The sequence below is a fragment of the Peromyscus maniculatus genome, chromosome 1 (genome assembly GCF_049852395.1).
Source record: "Peromyscus maniculatus bairdii isolate BWxNUB_F1_BW_parent chromosome 1, HU_Pman_BW_mat_3.1, whole genome shotgun sequence".
NCBI classification, from domain to species: domain Eukaryota; kingdom Metazoa; phylum Chordata; class Mammalia; order Rodentia; family Cricetidae; genus Peromyscus; species Peromyscus maniculatus.
In genome coordinates this window covers 175,288,564-175,314,829 of record NC_134852.1, presented here as the reverse complement: position 1 = coordinate 175,314,829, position 26,266 = coordinate 175,288,564, and the positions used below count along the sequence as shown (strand labels likewise).

Below are 26,266 nucleotides of genomic sequence, written 5' to 3'. Positions count from 1 at the left end.
ACTTAATACCCCAATAGCTTTTTAGATAGAATTAGGGTGAGTCAAGAAAAACATTTTCCCTTCCTAATTTTAAAGGAAGGTTTAGCACTTTGGGTAGTATTGAGAGTTTGGGATTCTATGCCTAGCCCATACTTCAACCCGAAAGACATACAAGCCACTGTGGCTGCAGAATTGACACTGGAAAGGAGGGGTCTATGCAGAGTGAATGATAACCGGCATAGCGATGACACCCAAGAATCTGCATAATTATTGTGAAAGACCAATTAACTCAGAACAGTAAAGTGTCAGCACCCCTCAAAACCTTTGTTTAAGTGAATAAAGCGGCTAGCAATCTCTTGGAGTTTCATAAATGAAAAGCCAGGTGACTTGTGCCTTCATATACGGAGCCAGGCTAGCTTGGTGATTGTTCTTCTGTTATGTCTCACAAATCAAGTGCAGAGAGTGATAGGAAGTTGAAATTGTAACCATCGTGGGTCTCTGTTTTACATCTACATAGAGGTACAACTTTACCTGTGGAAAAGTACTAGAAACTTTCACAAGCTACTCAAAATTAGCTCCAAGGTGGTGACCATCATGATCTTCTGATGGTGTATTCACAGCACCACTGTCATCCTCATTGAGGGTGAGAGTCAGCTGGCTGGAAGGAACAGATTTCTCAGGAGAAATGGACTAGTCTCAAACTGTTCATCTGTCTGTATTTTCCTTAATAGTGTAATCTATAGTGCTTCCTCTGTGGCCACACATCCCTCTGACCATATTGGGTCAGTGAGGGATGGAGAATGAGCCAGGCCAGGAGTCCCACAGCTTGTATTCAGTTATCAGAGCACTGGGTTTCCTGGAGCAATCCCTCAGCTTCTCAGAGTCACCATTAACCTATTTGCAGGTGAGGTGAAGAGTTTGCATCTAGTAATCTTCAAGATGCTTTTGTATTGCAATATTTTACTTTTCTCTCTTTGCCTGGTGCTACACATTAAAGTCCCTGATTTCAGTACCCATTGAGATCTATTTCAGAACTGTGTGGGAGCCTCCTGAATACTTATAAGCACATTGTATTTGGCACCAGAAAAAAAGGAAAGGAGGATGAAAGGCATCAAGAGCCTGGTGTTGCTAGTGTCTTGACCAGAGGGTAAAGAGAAAAAGATTGCAGTGTGGTCATCCTTGAAGGCCATTATGTTCTGCTGATGGGGACATCATCTCTGCTACTGCATTTGCCTCTGTCCTCTGTTCACTCTGTCTGTCCTATTTCCTCCTCTTCATTTTCCAAACCTTTCCACTTTCCTTTGGCTATTTCTAACACATCTCCCAAAGGCAAACAGCTCTGCCCACTAGCATTGCTCAATACCCCTCATATCAATATGGAAAGCTAAAAAAGCATCAGGCCCCTATGGCTGAAGGGAAATGGTCTAAAGAAAGCGTATACCTCCCTTCCAGCAAACCACCAGCTGACCTCCAGGAAGAGGCTTCTTCTCTAATCTCTCATGTCACAGAGTTACCCATCTGCTCATTATATATACATTGTAAACAACACACACATATATGCATATGTATCAGGCATTTCTTGCATGCTTTGGTGATATGAAAAGTCACTAACTTTAAAGAGATCTTATCTAAAAAATATTCTTCCCCAGAACAGTAGTTTAGGGACATGTTTCCTTAGTTTCTTTCCTGTTGATGTGAAACACTCTGACAAAGCAACTTGAGAGACAAAGAGTTTACTTTGTTCATAGTTCATCATTTAGTCCATTGCCATAAGGGGAGATACACCCGCAGGAGCTTGAGGTAGTCAGTTACATTACATTCACAGTAAAAAAAGCAGAAAACAATGGGCAAATGCAACCTTCAGTTAGAGGGTCTTCCCACCTCAATTAATGTCATCAAGATAAAGCCCCCAGAGACCCATCCAAAGGCCCATCTTCAAGAGGATTCTAAGTTCTGTCAAGCTAACGATTAACACTTGCTGTTTCAATTCCACTTCTTGTCAATGGGACACCCAAACATCATTTTTAAGTCATAATCTTTCATCCTTTGTCCCTAGAGGCTCAAGACTACATTATACTATAAAATGCACTCAGTCCAACCTTCAACAACCCTATGCCTCTCAATAGTTCCAACACTGTCAAAATTTCTCTCAACTATGAGCCCCTATAAATTTTTTTAAGTTATATACGTCCAACATATAATGGCACAGAGAAAGCCTTCCCATTCCAAGAGGGAAAACAAAGAATAACAACAAAAAATCAAATTAAAACAAACCCAAAATCCATTAGGGCAGCCCCACTCCTCCAGCTCTGCCACTGAAGTATGTGTGAATTCTCTTGGGGAGATTCCACTTCATGCAGGAACTCCCATAAAGTCACTCCTTAGTTAGGATAGGGCATAAAAAGATGAGTTCTGAAGATTCTAAAATATTTGTCTAAAGAGTTCTGCCCACATGATGCAAAGGCTTGCCCAGTGTGACTCTTGCAGAAAAATAAAACTAGCAACACTCTAAAGAAAATGGAGATTGTCTCTCTTATTTCATTTGCCTTCTATTGGATATATTGATTTTTCTCTGCACTCTATCAATTTGGGTGGCAAAGGAAAGATTAAATGGTCCAAATGTCTGCCTGCAGCAGCAGATTTTGCTCTCTGTGGACTCATCTCATGTTCGTTCATATACTGGAAGCAACTTAAAGCCTTTGCTTTGGTAAGAAGTGAAGAATGACACAGCAGAGACCAGGAGGTGGAAGGACACATTCCCAGATCTTTGTATTGTAGAAAGGGGAACAGTGAATCCAGCTTCTGCAGAAAGGATGTAGATATCAGTTTTCTTTCATTTGATTATATGTTTTAACAGTTTTCCCCAAACAGTGAGCTCTGACTTTTCAAATGAGCACTGTCCCCAACTTCCTTCTGAATAATAGAAACAGACACTGCACTAAGAATTGAGGGATTTCTTTGAAATATGGGAGGAGATGTGATTTTTATCTTGTTTTCTTTCTTACCCAATTCTGATTCTCCACATAGGAGTTTCTTCTTTGTTAATATTTTATGCAGTGAAACAAAATCATTCAGGAGGTAACTCGCTGACAGCTCAGATCAGAACTGTTTTCTATGCACCTTGACAAAAAGAAGAGACTTGATGGGAAAATAATGAGGAGAATTCATTATTTTGCCAAGGCTTGAGGTTTTTAAAAGTCAAGCTGCTCAGAGAGCCACTCTGCAAGGAGCTGGACAAAGTTTCAAAACTCAAAATGAGATCGGAATTATTTTATTCCTCTAAAGCCCATGAGATGGATGAATCAGCTCTCCTCCATAAGTCACGCCATTTTCCTCACTTCGATTTGGATGCAGCCCCAAGTGTCAGCTCAACAGCACCTCCTCATTCTCTCTGCATGGCACTGCTTGGGTCCTGGCATTAGCACCCAGTGGGAATGTGGCTTTGTCAATTCATCAGCATTGCCTTTACACAAGCTCGGCTGGATCTCCCTCTGTGGCCTCCTAGTCATCTTTGCATATCAACAGCCTCATTTCCAAGGATTAAGTCCAGCCAGGGCCTAACTCCAGTGTTATTGTATCCAATGCAGATCTTCTCTTGCCTCTTCCACTGAGCAGCAGCAGCAGGAAAGAAATCTGTGCTTTGTCTCTTTCTGTCTTCCCTTTGCCTTTTCCCCCACTTGCTATACCACGCTGGCTTTGGGGGCTGGGGAAGCAGAGTAGGGTTCAGGACATAAAAGAAGGGCAATGGACAAAACGCTTTACCTGCCTGGTGCTGTTTAATCTTAGACTGATGCCCTTAAACTGCAAATGGTCAAAGGCCACTTCTCGGATGGCCAATGAGAATTGCGCTACAGTTCCAAGGAAGGAATGATGCTACTTCTGGTTGACCATATGAACCTCTTCCAGCTTTTAGGAGTAATGGGACCAGCCAGACCTTCTCAATGGGTGTTACCATGCACACAAGCAGTCCCCTTGAGAGGATTTTTCTGAAGTGCTGTAGGCTGCTCAGGCCAAGGAAAAAGTCAATCTTTACTCCACCAAACTCTGGAAAGTCATTGGCAACAAAATTTATCCCCTCAACTCTGCACTGCTCTACAATCTGATCTTGCCTTTTCCTACATTCAAGAAGACCAGGCACTTCTCTCTGTACTCTATCAACTTGCTTTTCGCTGCTCAAGTTCTCTCTAGAACTCTGATCTGATCAGGGCTGGGGAGACGGCTCAATGGATAAACTGCTTGTCATGCAAGCATGACGACCAGAGTTCAGATCCTGAGAACCAAAGTTAAGTGGGGAGGCCCACCTCTAGTTCCGGAACTCTGAAGGCAGATTCAGGGGATTAGCCAGAGCAAGCTGGCTAGGCAGGCCAGCTCTGTCGGCAAGCTCTGGCCTTAGCTGAGAGACCTTGCTTCATTGAACAAGGAGGAGGCTATTGAGGAAGACTCCTAAACATCAGTGTTATACCTTCACATGTACATGTACCCACACATATACAAGTACACACCACACACACACACACACACACACACACACACACACACACACACACACACATTAAAAAGTTAAGAACAACTCTGATGACCTTTGTGTCAAGGTCCAAGGCAATTGCAGGACCTGGAACTGTCTGCCTATATGATGGTGAGGTTAGATGGCATCTTCCCTCTTCCATTCCCTCCCTTAGCTGCTCCCCTTGGATCAAGGTAAGAAAGAGGAAGAAAATATGCCACAAGAAAATACAGCAATGACAGTTCCCTTTCAAAAAAGTCCTTCTCGTATATCTATATTAGAGGGGAAATATGAAATAAAGTTGCAAGAGTCACCTTAAGTGACAGGTGTTGCCACGCGCTATATTAACAGTCCATCTCTATACTCTTTAGAATATAGAGGTTCTTAGCTATGTGTGGTAACACACACCTGTAACCCCACACTTGGAAGGGAGAGACAGAAGGATCAAGAAGTCAAGGTCAGCATGAGCTACATAGCGAGACCTTGTTTGAAGAAAAGAAGGGAGGAGAAAGGGAGGAAGAGACAGAGGGAGTCTGGGAAAGGGAAGAAGGACACAAGGAAGGAAGGACAAGGAAATAGAGACAGACTCCTATTGTCCATGTTCTTGGCCTTGAGATCTTAGCAGAGAGTAGAAGTCTATCAGACAGTAGTAATCTGTCAAACAGAGTAGAAATCTGTTAATTTGAGAAAATACCTGGGGGAAAATAGCCTAAAAGTAGGAAAAATTTATTTTTGGCTCAGGATTTCAGAGGTTTCAGTCTCTATGGTCCATTGGCCCCGTTGCTTGGGACCTGAGTTGAAGCAAAACACTACAGTGCTTTGAACATGTGCAGAGGCTGCTCTCTTTATGGCTGGAAGTGTAATGAACAAATGCAAGTGTAGCTGGAAGATTTCCTGTGTCCTAGCCAGCTGGTGGTTGGGATAAATCTCTCCTACTCATGTCTCCCAAGTAAACACACAGAAGCTTATATCAATTATAACTGCTTGGCCATTAGCTCAGGCTTATTACTGACTAGCACTTACACTTAAATTAACCCATAATTCTTATTTATTTTTAGCCACGTGGCTTGGTATCGTTTCTCAGTTCTGCCTTGTCATCTTGTTTCCTCTGTGTCTGGTTGGCGACTCCTGACTCAGTTTTCCTCTTCCCACAGTTCTCCTCTCTGTTTGCCCTGCCTATACTTCCTACCTGGCTACTGGCCAATCAACATTTTATTTATCAACCACTCAGAGCAACACATATTCACAGCATACAGAATGACATCCCCATGAGGCAGGCATACATCCAGTCACCTTTTTATTCCAACTAAGCCCCACCTCCTGGTTTCTACAACCTCCCAATAATGCTATCAAATTATGGATCCATTAATCACTTAATCCATTGATTAGGTCAGAGCTCTCTTGATCCACCATTTCCATCAGTGCTCCACTTCTGAACATTACATTGGGGACCAAGGCTTCAACATGAGTTCTGAAGGGATATTTCACATCCATGTTCAAACAAGGTCCCGTGCAATGTTCATGTACATTCCTTTCGTCTTTGAATGCTGTATAAAAAGACTGGAGTCTGGCTCTATTAAAGAACCACTCCAGCCCTTGAACTGAATATACCAGCCTTGAAGGTTCCTGAATATACCCATCAGATATGCAACATGGGAAAGTAGGCGAGTTAACTTGCTGTCTTGAATGTCGTCTCTTCATCATGGCAGCAGCCCAGTGGGTATTTCCATCTGGAACATGTTTCTCCAGCCCAAGTTGTACCAGGAGGCAGCTTGTCTGAGTAGCTAACAAGATGGAAGCAGACAAAGCAACTCTAAAAATATGGCCAAAGGGAGATGAATCCTAGCTGAGTCAGAGGCTACCTTTGGCACTGCTGTGAAGCTGTGGGCAATCTTTAGGGAAATTCTGGGTAGCCAGGCTGGTTGAAGACACATGCTCAGGAGCTGTCCTCTGAGTTCTCTTCCTAATCCACAGGGGACATGGACAGGGAGAAGGAGCTGCTAAAGTTACCTGAAAGGTTTTACTAATATGGAGAGCTGCTGTAAGGAAGAAGGGAAGCTCTCTTCAGAGGCAAGTGCACAGACTAGACTCAGGCCTTTCACGGGAGGCCTAAGCTTCAGCTGGTATTACCACAGACTGTTATCTTTCTAGTGAATTCAACAGTGTTTTATCCTGCATAAACCTCACATTTTTAAGTATAACTAAGCATTGACTACTAATAGACTGACTTCCTCAGTATGGCAAAGCAGTACAGCCTGGAGAGGAGTGCCAATGAACATCCTGATTCTTAGTCTTGTGGGGAACCCATTGTCTCTATTCATACTCTTTCATTTTTAGTTAAATTGGTTTTTCTGGTTGGTTGGTTTGTTTTGAGAAAGCATATCTTATGGTATGCTATATAACCTAGGCTAGCCTCAAATTTGTGATCTTCCTACCTAGGCCTCTACAAGTTGGAATGTACCACCATGCCTGGCCAGAGTTTTAACTCTGGGCCTGAAGGCTCTACAATGATTTAGTTGATTATAAAATCCTATTAGCCTAGAATATACCTATAGTAGGTTCATATCTAACTGAATTTCCTTGTACCCAGATCCTAATGGTCTGATAAAAATCACCTTTCCCCAGAGTACCAGAAACTTAGCAAACCTGAGCCACATAAGATTGGTCTGAGATGGGTGGGAAAACTCCCATAATGCCAGGTGCTAGACACAGTTTCTTAGACCTTCTTCCTTCCTGTGGACAGAAGCAAGATGACTGCCCACTAACCCCCACTAACCCCAGCTGGTCCTCCTCAGAGCAGATTTCCCCAGAGATGCGCTCAGCCAGGGCTTTGTCATTCTGCCAGCCTGGCCTCCAGGATCAGACACCTGAACAGTGGTTTCTGAATCATCCTAGTCCCTTTAAGTCGGATGATAACCTTGTGATGAGCTGTCTTTTTTTCTGGCAAGAAACTCCATGTTACGCAGGTTGTCAGTAAATAGTACCCAACTGTGTCAACAAGGAATGCTAGAGAAGAAAAGAAGGGCAGCTGATTATGGTCTAGGCTAGTGGTTCCATGTGAGACTTGATGTCAGCAATCTTGGTAGCAATTCCTGACAACCTCTCTGACTCACTTTGGGCAAGTCACATTCTGTTTTCTGGGTGCTTTTTTGGACCAGAAATGTGACTGTGGTTTGCTTGGCTCAGCATCGTGAGCATGAGTTGTTGAGGAGGCACTTCAACCACTAATGCAGGGATGAAAACAGTATCCCCACAGCAGGTGAGCAACTGTCCTTGACCTTGTGATGTCTGTCAACTGAGAAGATGTGTTTGTAATGGGTCTATGGCTAAGACATTTCTCTAGCTCAGCACGATAATAACACTACGCTGGAGTGGAACAGGTTGTTTTCTGTTAGGGGCTTTCTAGACTCTTTGGAGATAAATCATCTATCTCACCTTGGGCAGGATGATTTCCCTCTTCCTGGTTGTGGCATTTGAGTTCTATTAGAAACAGACACTGAGCTAGAATTGGGGGGAAATGCTTATGAAGAGAACTAAGGCAGAAACTGTTGGTATAGCTCATTACTACAGTGGGTGTGTGCATTTAGGAGCCATGGAGGTTTTAAGGTTCCATGACCATGCTTTATCCTTAGGTATTTTAAAAGCAAAGTGAATAACAAAACAAAAATAACAAGTCTGGCCTTGATGACTTCATCTTTATGCCAATGAAGTCATGCACGGAGATCCAAGAGTACCTAGTAGCCACAGAAGATATAAGGTCTCCATGAGTGAAAAACGTGGAGAGTGTCCTTGAGGAAAGGGAACTTTGTGTGGTGATATACTGTGAACCCTAATAAAATTTCCCTAAACATCAGAGAACAGAATAAGCCACTAGATTAAACTTAGAGGCCAGGCAGTGGTGTCACACACCTTTAATCCTAGCATTCGGGAGGCAGAGATCTGGCCTGGATCTCTGTGAGTTCAAAGCCACCCTGGACTACAAGAGATTGATTCAGTCTAGGAGAAAAACACAACCAGGCAGGGGCAGCACACATCTTTAATCCCAGCACGAAGAAGGAAGTGATGGTTGGGCAGAGAAAGGTATATAAGGCATGAGGAGACAGGAACTGAAGCTTTTCAGGCTACAGAGTCCAAGAGGTGAGACGCAGCAGTGGCTTGTTCCTTTGTCTCTCTGATCTTCAGACAAATTTTATTAGGGTACAATATATCACCACAACTTTGAATGTGGGGAGAAACACAATTGGGAGAATGACATGTAAAGATAAAGGTTGAGCTACAAGCCAAGGAATGCTAAGAGACTGTCAGCAGACCACCAGAAGCTAGGAGAGAGGTCTGGGACACATCCTTCTTTTCCATCCCTTCAAGGGAACCAACTCTGTTGACATGATTTCAGACTCAGAGCCGCCAGCACTGTGAGACAATAAATTCCTGTTGCTTAAATCACATCAAATGGGGTATTTTGTCATCAGCAAACTAATACGTGGAACATCATTTAAAATTTGATAGATTTGCCACACAAACCTGGATTTGGGGCTTCTATGAGAGAGCACCAGAGCTCTGGAATGGAAGCCCCAGGGATCAGATATAGTGTTGAGTGCCTCTAATCAATTCTTCAGAAGCCTGAGGCAAGAGGATTGGGGATTAGAAGACGTCTTGTACAACAGCAAGACTCTGTCTCTAGAAAAATAAAAACTTTCTCAAAATAAATGTATTTATTTATTTACATCCCAGCCTCAGTTTCCCTTCCCCTTCTCCCTCTCCCTCCCCCCACTGCCTCTTTGTCCACCGCCCCCCCCCTAAGTCCATTCCATCTCTATTTCTGTTTAGGAAAAGGCAGGTCTCCCATGAGTATCAACAAAGCATGGCATATTAAGTTGCAGTAAGACAAAGCACCTATTAAATCTATTATGAAAAGAAAAAAGATAGAATATGGATATAATAAGATAAAAAGGGAGATTATGGAATCTACTTTTAAAAAGGAACTACTTGTTTTAAATAAGATAAGTAATGAAAATTTTTTGGTCTGAGTTTATCAGATGTTACTGGACTGGACATTGTTAATATATATAATGGAGTTTTTTGTCTGGATCTGTCAAATGTTAATGGACTAGACATTGTTAATGTAATCTTGACTGTATATTGCATATACTTATTGAAGATAGTTTTTCTTGTATTAGTTATAAGCTTTTTTAATTTTAGACAAAAAGAGAGGAAATGTGGTGGTATTGTGTTCCCCAAAATATTGTGTACTCTAATAAGGCTGGGCAAGGTGACCTAATCATTAAAGACTAGGCTCACAAACCAAAACTAATATAATAAAAACTTTTAAAAGCATCTAAGATGTACATCAGTTACATACAAACACTAGTCCATTTCCTATGAAGGACTCGAGCATTCAGAGTTTAATAGATCGGGGGCTCCTGGATCTAATCTCATCCAGTTATCAAAGGGTGACAGTATTCTCATTCTAGAGCCCAGGAAATGGAGGCCCAGACAAATTCAGAAACCCACTCAAGCCCAGCACCTCGCCAAGGAAGTGGGATTCCAAGTCAGTTCTCTTCAATGGCAAATCAAAGCTCTTTCAAGTCTCCGTATTGTTTCTGCTTCAGCCTTTAGTGGGGGTTAGTGGCTCTGGGTCTGCCAGGTGCTGTTGTCACCAGGGTCCAGCATCAATGGCATCACAAGTTCAGACTCCCAAACCCTAGCCCTGCCTGTGAGCACTCTTAGAACCACTCAGCCACACAGTATGCATTTGATATAAGTCATGAAAATATGTCCAGGAGGGTCTTCCCCATGGCTTTTATGTAAAAGACAGTACAGTCTTAATGTTTTATTGCTCAAAGAAGGCTTGGGAAGGGATCACATCTGATGTAGTGGTGTATTCATCTGTGACAATTCAAACACTTCGAAGATGACACATCTTCCCTGTGTGGATAATTTACTTCAATCAAAAGTAAAGGAAATTTAAATTGCTTCTCATCTGGCATTTGCAGTGTGCAATAAACTCATGTGTCCGTCTCCCAGCTGTGACATTTATATACTCACGACCACCTTCCTCCTCACCCCTCCCAATGGATTATATTAAAGTGAGTCCATAATGGCACTTCTGCATAATGGTTTCATCTGCACCTTACCAGCCTGTCTTACCCTATATTCTGTTTGTGTGACTTCCAGGCCACTATATGTACGTGGACTCTGTTTACGTTAAGCACTTCCAGGAGGTGGCCCAGCTCATCTCCCCAGTGACCACAGCCCCCATGTCTGGCTGCCTCTCATTCTATTACCAGCTTCAGCAAGGGAACGACAATGTCTTCTCTCTGTACACTCGGGATATGGCTGGCCTGTATGAGGAGATCTGGAAAGTGGACGGGCCAGGCAATGCCGCCTGGAACCTTGCAGAGGTGGAGTTCAGTGCTCCTTATCCCATGGAGGTAGGTGAGCCCTGACCTGGTAGCATGCTGGGATGCTACACACACAGGCATGGAGGTCATTCCACTGTGTGTTCCTACCTAACCTCAATCGTGCTTTTGAAGATAGGTACCTTGACTTTATTTTTTATTTTTAATTTAGTAAAAAAAAAACAAAAACAAAAAGAGTGCCAGTTTATGTAGTAAAGTGTGATGTTTTGATTCATATATACAATGTGTGGCAATCAAGTCATGATAGCTAGCACAATTATCACCTCAAACATGTATTATTTGTTGGTAGTGGCAACATTTAAATTCTCTTCTAGGTATTTTGAAGTGTACAATGTATCATTATTAACTACAGTTGATCTATTATGCAATAAGAACCAAATGCAACCCTTTTAGTCTGATTGTAATTTTGTATCCACAGACCAACATCCCCCTTTCACAGCTACTCCTGATGTACCTGCCTCTACTGTAATCTTTTAGAGGGAGGGAGGTAGAGTGATCACTCAGATCTGCCTCTATTGTAATCTTTTAGGAGGAGGGAGGTAGAGTGATCACTCAGATCTGCCTCTATTGTAATCTTTTAGGGGGAGGGAGGCAGAGTGATCACTCAGATCTGCCTCTATTGTAATCTTTTAGGGGGAGGGAGGTAGAGTGATCACTCAGATCTGCCTCTATTGTAATCTTTTAGGGGGAGAGAGGTACAGTGATCGCTCAGCCAGCAGTTAAGAGCACTGGCACTCATGGAGGCCGGAGGAAGCCAGTTGATCCCTGGGAGCTGGAGTTGCTGGTGTTTTTTTTTTTTTTTTTTTTTTTTTTTTTTTTTTTTTTGTGGGAGCGCCTGGCTTGTTATGTGGGTGCTGGAATCCAAACTCCTGTCCTCCTGATGGTGCAGCAAGCATTCTTAGCTCCTGAGGCATCTCTCCAGCCCCTTAATCCTTTTCTTCCCTCTCTTTTCCCTTCTCAGTCTCCTCACTTCTCTCCCTTCCTCTGGAACCCCTTCCCTCCTCTCTTACTATCTTCATTTTCCATCAGAAGTAGTTTTCTAAGGACAAGTGTGGAAACCAGTCCACCAGCTGAATTCCCTGCTGCATGCTCCCTTTGATCTTGTGCAAGAAGCATGGAGAGCTCAAGGGGGAGGGGGCCCGCAGGGCCTGAGAATGGCTCCTTCCTGAACTTCCACCCCAGAGTTCCCAGTCACCTGGGGTCCCAGATGGAAATCTGGGTAGGCAAAAAGGAAGTCTTCAGGTGCTGGCTTTGGGCAGTTTCCCTCTGGTTTGTGCAGCAGAGATGGGTAGCAGAAGGCAGATGGGCAGGAGCAGCAGGAAGCACACTATAACATTACAATTCCTGTGCATACCTCTAGGATCCAGACCCTGAGTCCTACATCCCTTGCCCGTCTGCCTAGGGAGTCATGTTCCTCAGTCGTTCCTATACCCAATGCTGTAGCTGAGACCCAGCCTCTGCAACCCTTGGACTCTTCCAGTGACCAATTCCTGCGTGTCCTCTTTTGTGGCCCCTGTGGCATTTTATCCCTCTTCGGTGGCCTCTACCTTTGTTCCTCTCTCACCGTCTCTCTATTTTTGCGGCCCTTTTCTTGCTGTCGGCCACTCTGAGCTGCTTAGATGCTGCTTCTCCAGCTGCCAGGAGCCAGCTGCCTTCCCACTTTACAGCCCAGGCTCCGTTCTGCTCAGGGCTGCCTTCCCACTTTACAGCTCAGGCTCCGTTCTGCTCAGCAGTCACTGCTCCACCGGCCCCCGCCACCCCTCTGCTGGCTGCCGCTTCTTTCTCCAAGTCCCTCACTCAGTAAAATAAAAGATGACTGGAGAGAAGCGTTTTTTGGGGTCTGGAACAGCAAGGGAGGTCTCCCAGCTTGAAGTCTCAGACCGACTCCTAAAGTGAGCCTGAGCAGCCCTGTCTCTTGGCACCAACCACAGCCATGGAGACTTATATTTAAATCAATCACAGCCTTGCCTCCTCAGCACCAGTCCCAGAAGCCCCTCTGTTAGGCCACCAAGGGAAGCTGCACCTAGGTAGAAATGGTAGCAAGGTCATCTAGAGTTCACTGAGACGTGTGACAGCAAAAGGTCTGGGACACACTGTCCAACAGCCCTGGATGAAGCTGCGCCTTCAAACGCCGAGGCAGTGTTCTGTGATCATTGGGTAGTTTTCTCCCGGTGTTCAAGCCCACTGGTGCTGGCACAAGAGTAGTCTGGCTGGTTGCTCAACTGATTGTCCTTTGATTCAAAGGATCCAGGCAGCAAGAGAATCGTCCCCAAGCTGCTAACTGGAGGGTTGGATTCCCATGCCCAGCCTTTGCTTAGCTCCAGGAAAACGCACATCAGAAAGCATGCTTACAATACAAACCTGAAGACCGTTTCTGAACACTGACAGTAATTCGTTAACAATGCTTTGATGGTGCTTACCACCCGCCCAGTGCCCCAAGGGGAGAGGGCTCCCTTTATTTGTTTCATTATGATCAATTTTGAAGGTTTCCTTTAATTAAGGGAATTGTCTTTCTAGAAAAAAAAAATTACTTTCTTTTTGGCAACAAAACAATGTTATAGAATCAGAAGTTAACATATCATTAGAGTCTTAATTTGAAACAAATTTTGTTTTTTGTTTGTTTGTTTTTTCTTCATAGTTTTGTTTTTCTGAGACAAGTGTTTCTCTGTGTGGTTTTGGTGCCTGTCCTGGATCTCGATCTGTAGACCAGGCTGGCCTCGAACTCACAGAGATCTGCCTGGCTCTGCCTCCCATGTGTTGGGATTAAAGGAATGCACCACTACCACTTGGTTAAATCTTATTCTTATGTTACAGCTTTTTATAATTTTATATATATGATAAATATCCAGATCAAAAGAATTAGAAAATTCAAAGAAACACAAATAAGTTAAACAACTTCACAACGACAAAGACAACTGACATTGTAGTGTTTATTGCTACAGATCTTTCTTTAAGCACATACTTAAATCTACATCAATAGCTGCATGTCTTTCAGAATTTCCAAGTACTGACAGTGTTTACTGCCCTCCAAAGTGTGTACATACCATTATGCCCACATTCACAGAGGACAAAGGAGAAAACAGAACTGGCCAAGAAGTCTGACATCTTATTTCTAGGTCACACAGCTGGTAGATGCCAGCGAGCTTAGGAGACTTCCTAGAGTAAAATCTGATGCACAACTGAAAGAAGTGTTTCAGTCTGTCTGAGGCCCCCACCAGGCCACAAGGATCTGGGGGTGCAGCATCATGGTTGCTGAGCATTTGCAGCTAGCTATAAGTAGAGTCTTCGTTGCCAAAGTTATTAATACCCCCCAGCTTTTCACTTTGTACTTTCCTCTGAGTCTTCTCCAGTTCCCTTTCAAGCGCAGAAGTGGCTTGTTCCCCTGGCTGCTTTTCAGTGGCGCCATCTGCTAGCCTGCTGCGGAACTGGAGAAGGCTGAGCTTGGTCTCCATTCCCAATGTGCTCTGTCTGCTGCTGGTGTGCCTGACAATGCTCCCTTCCTTCCTGCCCCTCTCAGATCCCTCACTCCAAACAGCCCCAGAGAGAGTACAGTGCCTTTGGAGAATGAGTGTTATTTCCTGTCACGAAGTCTGATTGGATTTTGGTTTGCCCCTACAGTCCAGTGGAAATTTTTCTGAGACTTTGGGACACAGAAGGAAAAGAAATGCTGCCCCACGACATGTTCCTCTATTGAAGTCAAATGAGTCACACATTAAAGCACATTCAGACAGGCATGTGTATATGCACATGCGTGTGCACTGTGCTCAAGCACACACACACACACCTACACACACTGACAGTGTTTTCTTTGCCAACTTCTTTTGTCCGACATAAACTCTTCAGGCAACATTTGCGTGAATGAAGCATTGCTAGTTTTTTTATTTTTTGTTTTTTTTAATCAGCACTTGAAAAGGCAGAATGCTGGGCACTACTAACCCTTCACATGCGTCTTTGGATCCACATGTGTGTGACTTTGCTCCACTAGTCTGAGTCTGTCATTTGTGTTGTTTGCTCTTACTAATTGCCAAGAAAAGGAATTGGCACTGGAGAAATCAGTGAACTCGTCGTCGTCACCACATTCTCAAAGTGCATTTCAAAAGGAATATAAACACAGGAGACTTTTCTGAGCGGAGAACCCGGCATATGGACTGTGATTGGCAGACCCTCGTCAGAAAGAGCTTCTTAATCTCTCTGCTCCATGTAGGCCGTCTTTTCGTCTTTTCCCTCTCTCTATCAGTGTTCCAGTGTCATTGGTCTGTGGTGAGGGCAGGAAGCATGCACACACCAAAATTTTCCCTTTTATAAAGACAATAAGGACATCAGTCATTAGGGATAGAGACCCACCCTCACGCAGTTATGACCTCATCTTAAATATATTTGTAAAACCTCACTGTCCAATAGGAGAACAAACTGAGATCCTAGGGATTAGGATGCAGGGTAGCAGCTGCCTCCTTTAGACAGGCTTGCCTTCTCCACTCTTGAGAGTCTGCATCACAGCAAGCTCACTTCATGTATTTATACCTTCTGGGCCCTGGCATGCATTCAAGTTTCAAGCCATGATCCATGGTGTGACTTAGTTATCAACTCACACAGCACAGACTGCACACCTGGTTTGTTTTCCTAACATGACTTGGGGCTGTGCTGATCTCACCCGATACCTTATTGTCACACACACGGAAAGTTCAAAGTTAGTGGGTGGAAGATAAGGAAGTAAAAGTAGAAGGGTTGATATCATTGACCCATGGTCTTCATCAATCTGTCAGAACATGGCTGGAAAGGCCAAGGCACAGTGCTCATCTCTGACTACTGTGTCTTTGCCCAGACTCTCATCCGGAGTACCATATGGGGCAAAGGGGCACAAACAGACATGTGAGTTTCCTGTAGATAATGAAAAAAACCTAATCTATTTTCTCCACTGACTTTTTCTTTTAGATGAAGTCCACGGTGCTAATCAATTCTGGAATTCTGTCAGAAACATCTGGGCATGCCAGCTGAGAGTTGAGAAGCAGGGAATATAGCCACTAATAAATACACATGTCAGATGTCTTGGTCCATTATGGGCTGCTACAACAAAATTCCATCACCTCAATGACTTAGAAACATCAGAAATGTATCTCTCCTAATCTAGAAACTGAGAAACCCAAGACCAAGATGCTGGCCCATCCATTGCAGCTAGGGTCCTTTTCCCAGTGCTAGACGGCATCTCCCATTTTGTCTCCACAAGAAGAAAGATCCTTGGGTCTCATCACTAAACTCGAGAACAAAGGGCTCCACCCTCATGAGCTAATCACTTCCTCAAAGGACCCACTTCCTAATACCATCACATTGAGGAGTAGACCACAATAGGTAACATTTTAGCAGGCGAAAACCCTCAAAATGTAGCAATTTTATGTTCCCTGAAAGAGGCCATGGGTTAAGTAGGGTGACGACCAAACAGTTACATATTGGAAAGTGATTACATGAGTCCTTGTAACGTGGCCTCAGTTGGTTTGATTGATGTGTTGTTTTCAATCATGTAAGAGTAAGAACGTATGTAAATACATGCTGCCTGTCATTTTTCCTTCCCAGGTTATTTTCGAAGTTGCTTTCAATGGTCCCAAAGGAGGCTATGTTGCCCTGGATGATATTTCTTTCTCTCCTGTTCACTGCCAAAATCAGACAGGTGAGTCCTGCTCCTTCTTCCTCATTTGGGATGTGCCTGCCACACCAGGTGCGCAGAGTGGGCACTTCTTCTCAGTTGTCTTTAATTTCCTCCCTTGTGGTCTGACCTTATCTTTAAGAGCTCATCAACTGAGTAATCATTTTTCCTGGGGTATTACCCCCTTTCGTCCCTCACACAGTGGATTTAAATTCTTTCGTACTATACACAAGTTCTCATGAGACACTTTTGTCTCCCCTCCCTATTAAGAAAGAAAAAGTTAAATATTAATTTACCCAAATTAATGTAACTCTTTAAATGATACCTTGAGTTCATACAATGAATAGCTAGCTAAATTTAGAGAAAAACTACTGTGGATAACACTCTATATAAATAAAACACTGATAGCCAGTCACCAGACAGAAAGCATAGGCGGGACAAGGAGAGAGGAAAATTGGGAAAACAAAAGAAAGAGGGGGAGACACTGCAGCCACTGCCAGGACAAGCAGCATGTAAAGACGCCGGTAAGCCACAAGTGACATGGCAAGGTGTAGATTTATAAAAATGGGTTAATTTAAGATATAAGAACAGTTAACAAGAAGCCTGCCACAGCCATACAGTTTATAAATAATATAAGCGTCTGAGTGATTATTTTATACGTGGATTGTGGGACAGCGGGACTTGGTGGAACCTAGAGAAAAGCTCTCCAAGAACAAAAAACCAAACCAAACAAAACAAAACAAACAAAAAAAACCTACTGGGTGGAATTATAAAACCTCTAATTTTTAACCCTCCAAGATTCATAATCTTCTTATTTTATACATGTTAGTATTCAGTAGACACCTCTGAGATGGTCTTGGCTAAACAGTATGTGCTCTTAACTACCTTCTTTTTCAAAGTGCACCCTCACATAATTTTATCCAGGCCCAAATTACACTCCAAAACTTTGATGTCTGAAAAGAGAGGGAATTCTCTACTTTGCTGGAAATGGATAAACAAAGTATTTTACAATAAGGATGGCAGTCGTTAAACCATGACACAGTTAAATGCAACTGACCTTACTGCTCAGTCAATTCATTTCTTTACAACACCAAGGGCGCCGACACTGTGCCCATCCACTTTGCTAACAAGCACTCTTTCTGTGTCTGGAGCATGGGTAATCAGTTAGTGAAGCTGGCCTTTGTGGCCTGACTTTCTCTTAAGACAGAACTGGTTTCTAATATGTTTTCAGGTATATCCCCCATCAAGTAGATCAAGTTAATATCTTCCACTTGAGCTAAACTGTTGTCCCTAAATTAGAGAAAACCTAATTTGCTAACAAAAAAAAACTTTTTTGTTGTGGTGAAAATGGCCCCCACAGAGTCATTGGGAGTTGGCACTATTAGGAGATGTAACCGTGTTGGAGTGGGTGTGGTCTTGTTGGAGAAAGTGTGTTACTTGGGGTGAGCTTTGAGGCTTCAAATGCTCAAGCCAGGCCCAATGTCACTCTCTCTTCCTACTGCCTGAAGATCCAGATGCAAAACTCTAATCTTCTCCAGCACTATGTCTGCCTGCACACTGCCATGCTTCCCACCATGACTATAATGTTAAACCTCTGAACTATAAGGCAGCCTCAATTAAATGTTTATCTTTATAAGAGTTGTGGTGGTCATGGTGTATCTTCACAGCAGTAGAAACCCTAACTATGACATTTGTTGTTGTTTTAATGATTCTAATTTCTTGAAAGGGAGTTAAATGAGACCATCTCAATCCAGAGCCTCAGCCATGGGAGGCAAGTACTCTACCTCCTGAGCTACCCGTCTATGTGTTTACATATTTTAAATAATTTGACACAAAGATTAAAATAGTCCCTAAATTTCACAGAACACAGAAAAAATGTTTTACTTCTTAGAAATTTGATTGCTGCCTGATACCACCAGTTAATGTCTCAATCATGATAATGGTAATTTCATAATTTCCTTGTCATTATTTTTTAAAGTTTTTCTTCTCTGTTACTGGGCATTTACATTGAACCTTTCCATTTCTAAGCTAGGTATGTGGGAGAAGAAATATTTGTTCAATGTCTACTCTGGATGGAGGGTGGGATAAAAAAAAGCAGCCAGGAAGTAACAAAACCAGCTTTGCAGATGCTTGTAAAAGAGATGCAGAATGTGCAGGAGCACTTCCCTCCCTACAACACTGACCTGACTGGAAAATGGGGAAAAAATGATTCCAGCACAATGAGGTTACTTCAGAGAGCCAGCGGCTCCCCAATGGGTGATATCCTCACACAAGCCCCCTTTCCCTGCAGGAACCCACATGTATTTTTTCATACAGTCGGTCAGTCAAGGCTCCATACTGGTCTTTAGAACTCCTCGTTGTGCATGCCAGACTTGCTTTTCAAAATCACTAAATTGCATCATTTTAGTATTATGCCCAAGAACCAGGAAATGGATTTTTTACCCCTTTATTCATACTTATAAGCTGTGTGATCTTGTCATGGTAATTTTTAAGAAAGATTTATTTATTCTTATGTGTTTTGCCTACATGTATGTATGTACATGCACACATGCCCACTTGTAGCCAGAACAGGGTGTCAGAACTGTCAGTTCCAGGTGGTTGTGAGCCATCATGGAGGTGCTGGGATGACAACATTGTATCACAATGTCAAAAAGTTAGGACACTCCTGGGAGTCTACACTGTTGCCTTTTAGTCTATACATCCTAGAACACCCAACAAGCCTTCCTGTCTACTTCTAGAAGGCTTAACAAAATGTTGTGTGTAGTGGGTAGCTGTTCCAGCTTTGACCTGGAAATACCACCCCCTTTGAGGCTTCAGTAACTGTCATACCTACAAGGCAGAGATGAGAGAGGACCCCCAAAGACCCGAGACCTGGATGGGGGAGCTCTCTTGGTTCCTGGACCCTGGACGCTGGAGGTAGACCGAGCAGAGTTCTCCAGAGAACACCGCCAGACTGCGCTACACCTTTCCCAGACTCTGTAACCTATTCCTTCACTTGTAAGTTACCCCACAAAATAAACCTCCCTTTTAACTACGTGGAGTTGCCTTAATATTTTAACCAATAGTTGTGGCATATACAAGCCCAAGCTTCTCTCCATGCCACTCCCAGACCAGAGACTGCAAGAGTCCTGGCATTCATGGCTGCCCATAGATACTCCTCAGAAGGCCACATGAGCCAACAGTGACCATTCACCAACAACTGACCACTGCCCAGAGTTCTAGTCTAATTTGAAAATGACTCCAGTTGCTGCCTAAACTGTATATGAAGTTGCTGACATTTCCCTGTCTCTGTTTCCTAAAGTGTATCTGCTACTCATTCTGAAGCCCAGCCCCTCTGTCATTATGGTTCTGTAGTCTAGGGCCAGGTCATACTCACTCTTCCCCCTGCAAGCTTTGAATCGCCTCTGCTGCCTTTAAGCTGCCTCATAGGAAGTAGCGCTATGCTCCAAGGTTAGCTTCTTTCACCACACTGTGTCCAGTGCTTGTCTCTTACTGCAGGGGCTGAGGAGTCTTTTAGATTACAGCACTGGTGCTAAGCTTGTCTCCAGGAGCTCCATGGAGCAGAGGAAAGGGGGACAAACACTCCAACTGGTCTTCCCAGGCTGCAGGGCACTCCAGCTAATTAGGTTGTCTAAAATGCCTCCATTTCTAAGAAGTTCAAATGTCAGACAGCAAGTAATTAACTAATGCTTACATGATGATGCCTTCTGATAACTTGGTCTAAGGAGTCTGCTTTCTTTTCTTTTTCCTATCAACTGATGCTCAATGGCTTGTGTCTGCCTTCAGTTCCTCCCTAATGCATCTAACATGTCAATTTATGATCTTCACTTGACCCGAACTTCTGAAACAAGCTGTGAGCATGGGCTTTGCCCCCACCTCAATGCTGGGCAGTACACTGGGGGTCCCTGTCTTTGGCTTTCAGTTACTGCCTCAATATTCTGCATAAAAAGGACTTGGTCTATGATTTCCAATTTTGAAATTTTCTCTTTATCAGACCATAGACAAATCACTTCTAAGACCAAGTATTTATCAAGTGAAGAAGATAGCATGACCAGAAAACTCTGTGTTACCATGGAGAAAAGTGATCCTTGCTTAAAGCTGTGTTTTATTAGTGCATTTTGAGGTTCAGCCAAGTGATGAGAAGTCACAGCATATATCCTTCTCCCCATACATATTACAGTCACCCAGACTTCATAGTTTATTTACATTAAGGGTCCCTGTGGGTTACATGTTCCATGAGTGTGGACAAATTTGTAATGACATGTGCCCACCATTACAGTGTAATACAGGATCCCTCTCTCCTTCCTCCCCCAACCACTGATCTTTTCCTGTCTCCCTAATTTTGCCTTTTCCATAATGCCTTGCAGTTGTAGAGTCACACAGTATACAGCCTTTTCAGACTGGCTTTCTTCACTTAATAGTGTACATTTATGTTTCTTCCAGGGCTCTTCATAGCTCCACGGACAAGTTCTTTCTAACGCTGAATAATATTCCACTGTCTTATGTTGCTGGAGGGCTTCTCTCCAGGTTCCCCAAGCCCCGCAGTCCCACAATCCACTTATAAAATAATCACTCAGACGCTTATATCACTTATAAACTGTATGGCCGTGGCAGGCTTCTTGCTAACTGTTCTTTTATCTTAAATTAACCCATTTTTATAAATCTATACCTTGCCATGTGGCTGGTGGCTTACCAGAGTCTTTACATGCTGCTTGTCCTGGCAGTGGCTGCAGTGTCTCTCTGCCTCAGCCTTCCACTTCCCAGAATTCTCCTCTCTCCTTGTCCCACCTACTTCCTGCCTGGCCACCTACTTCCTGCCTGGTCACTGGCCATCAGTGTTTTATTTATATAGAACAATATCCACAGCAGTCTTAATGTACCACAGCTCGTGTGCCCATTCACCAACTGAAGACCATCATGGCTGAGTCTACATTCTCAAAGCTGTGAATAAATCTGCTATAAACTTTTGAATTCAGCACTACCTCTACCCTCTCTTACAGACCGAATAACAGAGTTAAGATTCTCTTGCAGCCTGCTAGGCCTACTGCTCTGAGGTTCACTCCTGATGAGTAATTTCATTGCCCTGATTATCTCTGTGCCAGGCATTAAGGGGTGCCTCACTATTTCCAGAGCTAAATGGCTGGCTGAACATTTTGTATTTTCATCTGTTTTTCATTTTCAGGTAGAGAGAAGTTGGCTAAAAATTGAGATGGTGGGCCTTCCTCTGGTCTCCACTATCCATTCGAGAAAGCTGAAGGGATGTTGAAGGACCTTTGTGTGTGACATTATGTTCGTTTGCAGGCTTTGTTTCCTGGGCTTAAAGATTTGCTCTAGTTCTGACCGAAAAAGGCAGAGCAGCATGTGGGTGAATCACCAGCCTGGAGCACCGCAGGTCTCATTTCCTTTTCCACTATCAAGCTCTGGAATGTGACCTGAAATGCCCATGTTCCAGTTACATGGGGACAGTTTCTTCTCATTCTTTTTCTGTAATGTGCTGTTAGAGAGAGAGAGAGAGAGAGAGAGAGAGAGAGAGAGAGAGAGAGAGAGAGAGAGAGAGAGGAGAGAGAGAGAGAGAGGAGAGAGAGAGAGAGAGGAGAGAGAGAGAGGAGAGAGAGAGAGAGAGAGAGAGAGAGAGAGAGAGAGAGAGAGAGAGAGAGAGATATTATGGAACTCCTTTTGTAGCATTTCAAACTCAGATGAAATTTATAGGAATACAGGAATACAGTGAGGAGCTCCCACAGACTCTTCTCTCAGATCTACTAACCCATAGCTTTAGGCAGGGCCAGCATTTGCCTTATCAGGCTTTGAATAACATTGTACTTCTTTATCCATTCAAGTGTGTCAAGGTGTATCTGCAATGTAACCATAGAATAGGCAGTTCAGGAAACTTAATACTGATACAATGTTATGAATTAGTTCCCAAAACATGTTAACTGTTCCAACAGTGGTTTTTTATAGCTATATGTTGTAGTCGGGAGGTTTCTCCAGTCCCACCAAGCCCATGCAGTCCTATGGCCTACTTATAAAATAAACACTCAGAAGCTTATATTAATTATAACAGCTTGGCCATTAGCTCAGGCTTATTACTGAGTAACTCTTATACTTAAATTAACCCATAATTCTTATCTATGTTTAGCCATGTGGCTTGGTACCTTTTCTCAGTTAGACATTCTCATCTTGCTTCCTCTGCATCTGGCTGGTGACTCTTGACTCTGCCCTTCCTCTTCCTATCTCTCTCCTGGATTTCCTGCCTGCCTATAACCTGACTCACCATAGGTCATACCAGCTTCTTTATTAACCAATCATAGCAACACATATTCATACAGTGTACAGAAAGACATCCCACAGCAATATGTTTTTCTGGGTCAAAACTGAATCTTGGGTTCCTTGTAGCATTTGGTTGAATGATTCTTTTGACCATTTGCTCTGGCCGAGTTCTTCCACCCACATGAGTGCTTTCTTGGTTTGAAAATTAACTGAGAACATAGTGTTGTCCTAAACAGCCCTGTGTCGCCAGCTGGGCTGTTCCTAGAATAAAAGTTTCTCTACAGATAACTTTCCATAACAACACCCTCTATCTCTTTGGCACTAAAATGCCCAACAGTGTAGCTCATCATTCAGACTAGGCTCATACGGAGCATTCCAAACTGCTGTGGTCACAGCCCCTCTGACCCCAGAGGACAACCTTAGCTGTGGAGGTTTCCAAGTCCTGTGTTAATAGGACCAACTATTATTCCCAAAGGAGCAGGATTCTTCCATATTCCACTCCATCTAGGCAGTCTGGGCCAAAGCCAGACTTTGGAACAATGATAAATGACAGTGGAACTCATCAAAGCCAAGCCAATAGCCTGGTGTGGCTTCTGAATCGTGTGGTTTGGGCTAACAGCTGCTTTTCCTCTGGTGCAGCAGCTCCTGTAGCCAGTGCCAGTCATAACCACTCTGATGCAGAGACTAGTCAACCAAGGGGAATTACCTCTGGAAAATACTATTTCTAAAACACATCTTAGAACTTACGTGTCTCTTAAAATCCTCTCCTTTTTCTTTCTTTTAAATTTTGTAGGAGCCAGTTTGAAAGCTTTGAGTAAACTCACAGCCTTCTTATTCTCAAAGGAAATCCCTTTTGAAACCTAGCACTTTTTTATTTTTGTAGACAATGTGATCAGAGCTCCTTCCCGCCCTCCTTTTAGAGTGGAAAAGAACAATTTGCCTGTCATGTCAAAACACTGTTTTGATGATAACCTGTCAGGCCGCCACTTGGATAAAAATATTTGGCTGTGTCTCTTCCTCGGTCTCCCTGGCACAAAGGTAGCCGTGTCTGGCGACGGTTTAATGGAGTCCTCTGAGAGTCCCGGCTCGACTCTAACTTTGGTTCTCATTGCCCAGGGCTTCCTTTCAGCGCTGTGGAAAGCAGCTGTGATTTTGAGGAAGGCCTCTGCAACTTTCACCAAGACAAAGAAGGTCCCGGTTGGACCAGAGTGAGGGTGAAACCGAACATGTATCGGACAGGGGACCACACGACAGGAACTGGTGAGTCAGGGGTCGGTCAGGCCACACATCCTGGGTTTGTTTTCACACACCACTTGCTGTTCTCACTCCATTTCTGCAAAGGCAATGGTGGAAAAAGAAGAAAAGAAAAGAATGAGAATGAAGAAGCTACACCAGGCGATAACTGGACATTTTTAAGCTGCCGTTCAAGATGCTGTGCTACCCAGAATATTCGCCAGTCCATCAATTAGACAAATATTTGCAAACTGTTTTGCTCTTCATTTCAGATAAATTACTTTAAAAAAAGCCACTGGATTCCATCTGCATGAAATCTACAAGGGACTCCATATCGACAGAGGCAGATTAATGGTTGCGGGATACGGTCTGTGGAACGGCCATGGAGTTTACTTTGGGGGAGATGGAAATGTTACAGAACTAGAGAAGGGTAGTGGTTGCTCTTGCTTTGAGAGTTAATGAAATGAAAGCATGGTGAATCACCAGAGGGATAGCACTATGAACGTTGTTAAAGTGGGAAAATTTATATTATGTGTTCTACCACAATAATAAACATCATGGTGAGGAAAAAGCTATTGGAAAAAAAATTGAGTGGACATTTCGTGGGCATATCTATCCCGGAACCCGGGTCTGAGTGATGCTTGAGTATTGAAAATGCTTTAATGACATCCTCAGGAATCACACTCACGGGGGCACAGGGCAGGCAGGGGGCTAAGTAATTTTGTGTTTTATTTATTTATCTACATTCTGGGAGCTGTGATGAATTTGCCATGAAACTAAGGAAGCTAAATTTCTAGATATGCTCACTTACATAGAACCCCAAGATGGTCTTGGAAAGGGCCTTGCAATGTTATGCCTATAATTTTGCATTGTTTTCTTACAGATGCTTTAATTTGTGGAAATCCAGGCCCTATTTGTAGGCTTTGGCCTTTTCTAAACTTTGGCAAATTAACCCAGGGGGGATAAAATAGTGATATGAACCTCACTCTCCTGGCTGAGAACCATTTCAATGAACAAAGGAAGTGCTAGATAAGCATATACACACATGAACGTAATTCCAAGGGCAGCAAAGGGTGTCTGGGAGGAAAACGTGTCCCCTTTCCTCTTAGTTTCTGTAGCTGAGGCTGAAAATTGGACATGAATCAGGTTAGCAAGAGAAAAATGTAACGTTCTAGTAAAATATTCTTACATGCACATGGGAACCTTCACAGGGAAAATGAAGACTAGAAAAGCACATAGGCCTGGAAGCTTATGTATCTTTTAAAAAAAAATAAAGAAAGAATGATAATGCTGTGGAAAGTCTAGAGGCGGGGGGGGGGGGGGGAGGAAGGGAGGGATGGTAAATTGTGAGAAAGAGACTAGGAAATCTATGGAGAAAACTAACAAAAGACAAGGGGCTTTGTTGTGGGTTTGTTTGTACAGATCCATTTTGGTGTAGTCTCGGCCTGTACTATACCGACTTCCTAAACAGGATGTGTGCCTTGCTCATAGGAAGTTTTATGGCCTGCTTTTGATAGAAAGTGAGAGGGTAGAGAGCTTACTCTGCCTCGTCTGTCCTCAAGTGCCTTCTGCTCAAAATAATCAATGTGCCAGAGTGGCGTATTTGGGGTGCTTTGTTCTGACGGCCTTCAGCGCTCTGGAGAGAATAGAGTAAGGAACTGATTTGGGTTGGGGATTTAGAGTGGTCTCTTCAGGGAAGCTGCAGAGGACAAGCTCCTGTGAGGTCTTTCAGTGTGGAGAGAGCTGGCCACACCAACTGTGTGGTAGAGGGGCCAGCATGGCTGCCTGTGAGGAGACGGGGAGGGGAGAAGATAGAGAGGGCAATGGATGACAGGTTTGACAGACCAGAGTGAGCACTGGGGGTTTAATTATAAAGGAGATAAAAATCCACTGAAAGGCTTTGAGCAGAGAAGAGAAGGATGATGTTTAGGTTACGAAAGGGTTGGACTGTTGTGTGGCCATCCATATTTGTCCATTGCCAGAGCGAAGTACCACAGACTGGGGCTTTTTGTGCCATCCACGAGGCTGAAAGTCTGGAGTCCAGGGCCTGGGGAGGCTTTTCTTCCTGGTTTGCAGACGACGGTGCTGGAACTGTGTCACACATGCCCCACCTGTGCAGGGGAGACAACAGGCCCCTGACTCTTCTCACAAGGATGGGATTTCAAAAATATTTTTGGGAAAACTAGACTGTAGGTCAAACACTGAAGTGCCATGAAGAGAACTCAC

The 26,266-nt window shown here is 43.5% G+C and overlaps 1 protein-coding gene and 1 long non-coding RNA gene across 3 annotated transcripts in view; one reads left to right on the top strand and one right to left on the bottom strand.

Annotated features, from left to right (window-relative positions):
* The window catches only part of Mamdc2 (MAM domain containing 2), a 158,218-nt gene that overhangs the window by 77,854 nt on the left and 54,098 nt on the right, over positions 1-26,266 (top strand). For both annotated transcript variants that reach the window (XM_006985376.4, XM_016003868.3), the window contains exons 6-8: positions 10,658-10,914; positions 16,471-16,564; positions 23,924-24,067. In XM_006985376.4, the coding sequence (XP_006985438.1) occupies positions 10,658-10,914; positions 16,471-16,564; positions 23,924-24,067 (495 nt within the window). The remainder of the gene's footprint in view (positions 1-10,657; positions 10,915-16,470; positions 16,565-23,923; positions 24,068-26,266) is intronic.
* LOC143270641 (uncharacterized) lies at positions 20,633-22,782 on the bottom strand. Its single transcript, XR_013047876.1, has 3 exons — positions 22,693-22,782; positions 22,305-22,392; positions 20,633-22,034 (listed from the first exon to the last, which is right to left on the bottom strand). It is a non-coding gene; the product is annotated as an uncharacterized LOC143270641 (long non-coding RNA).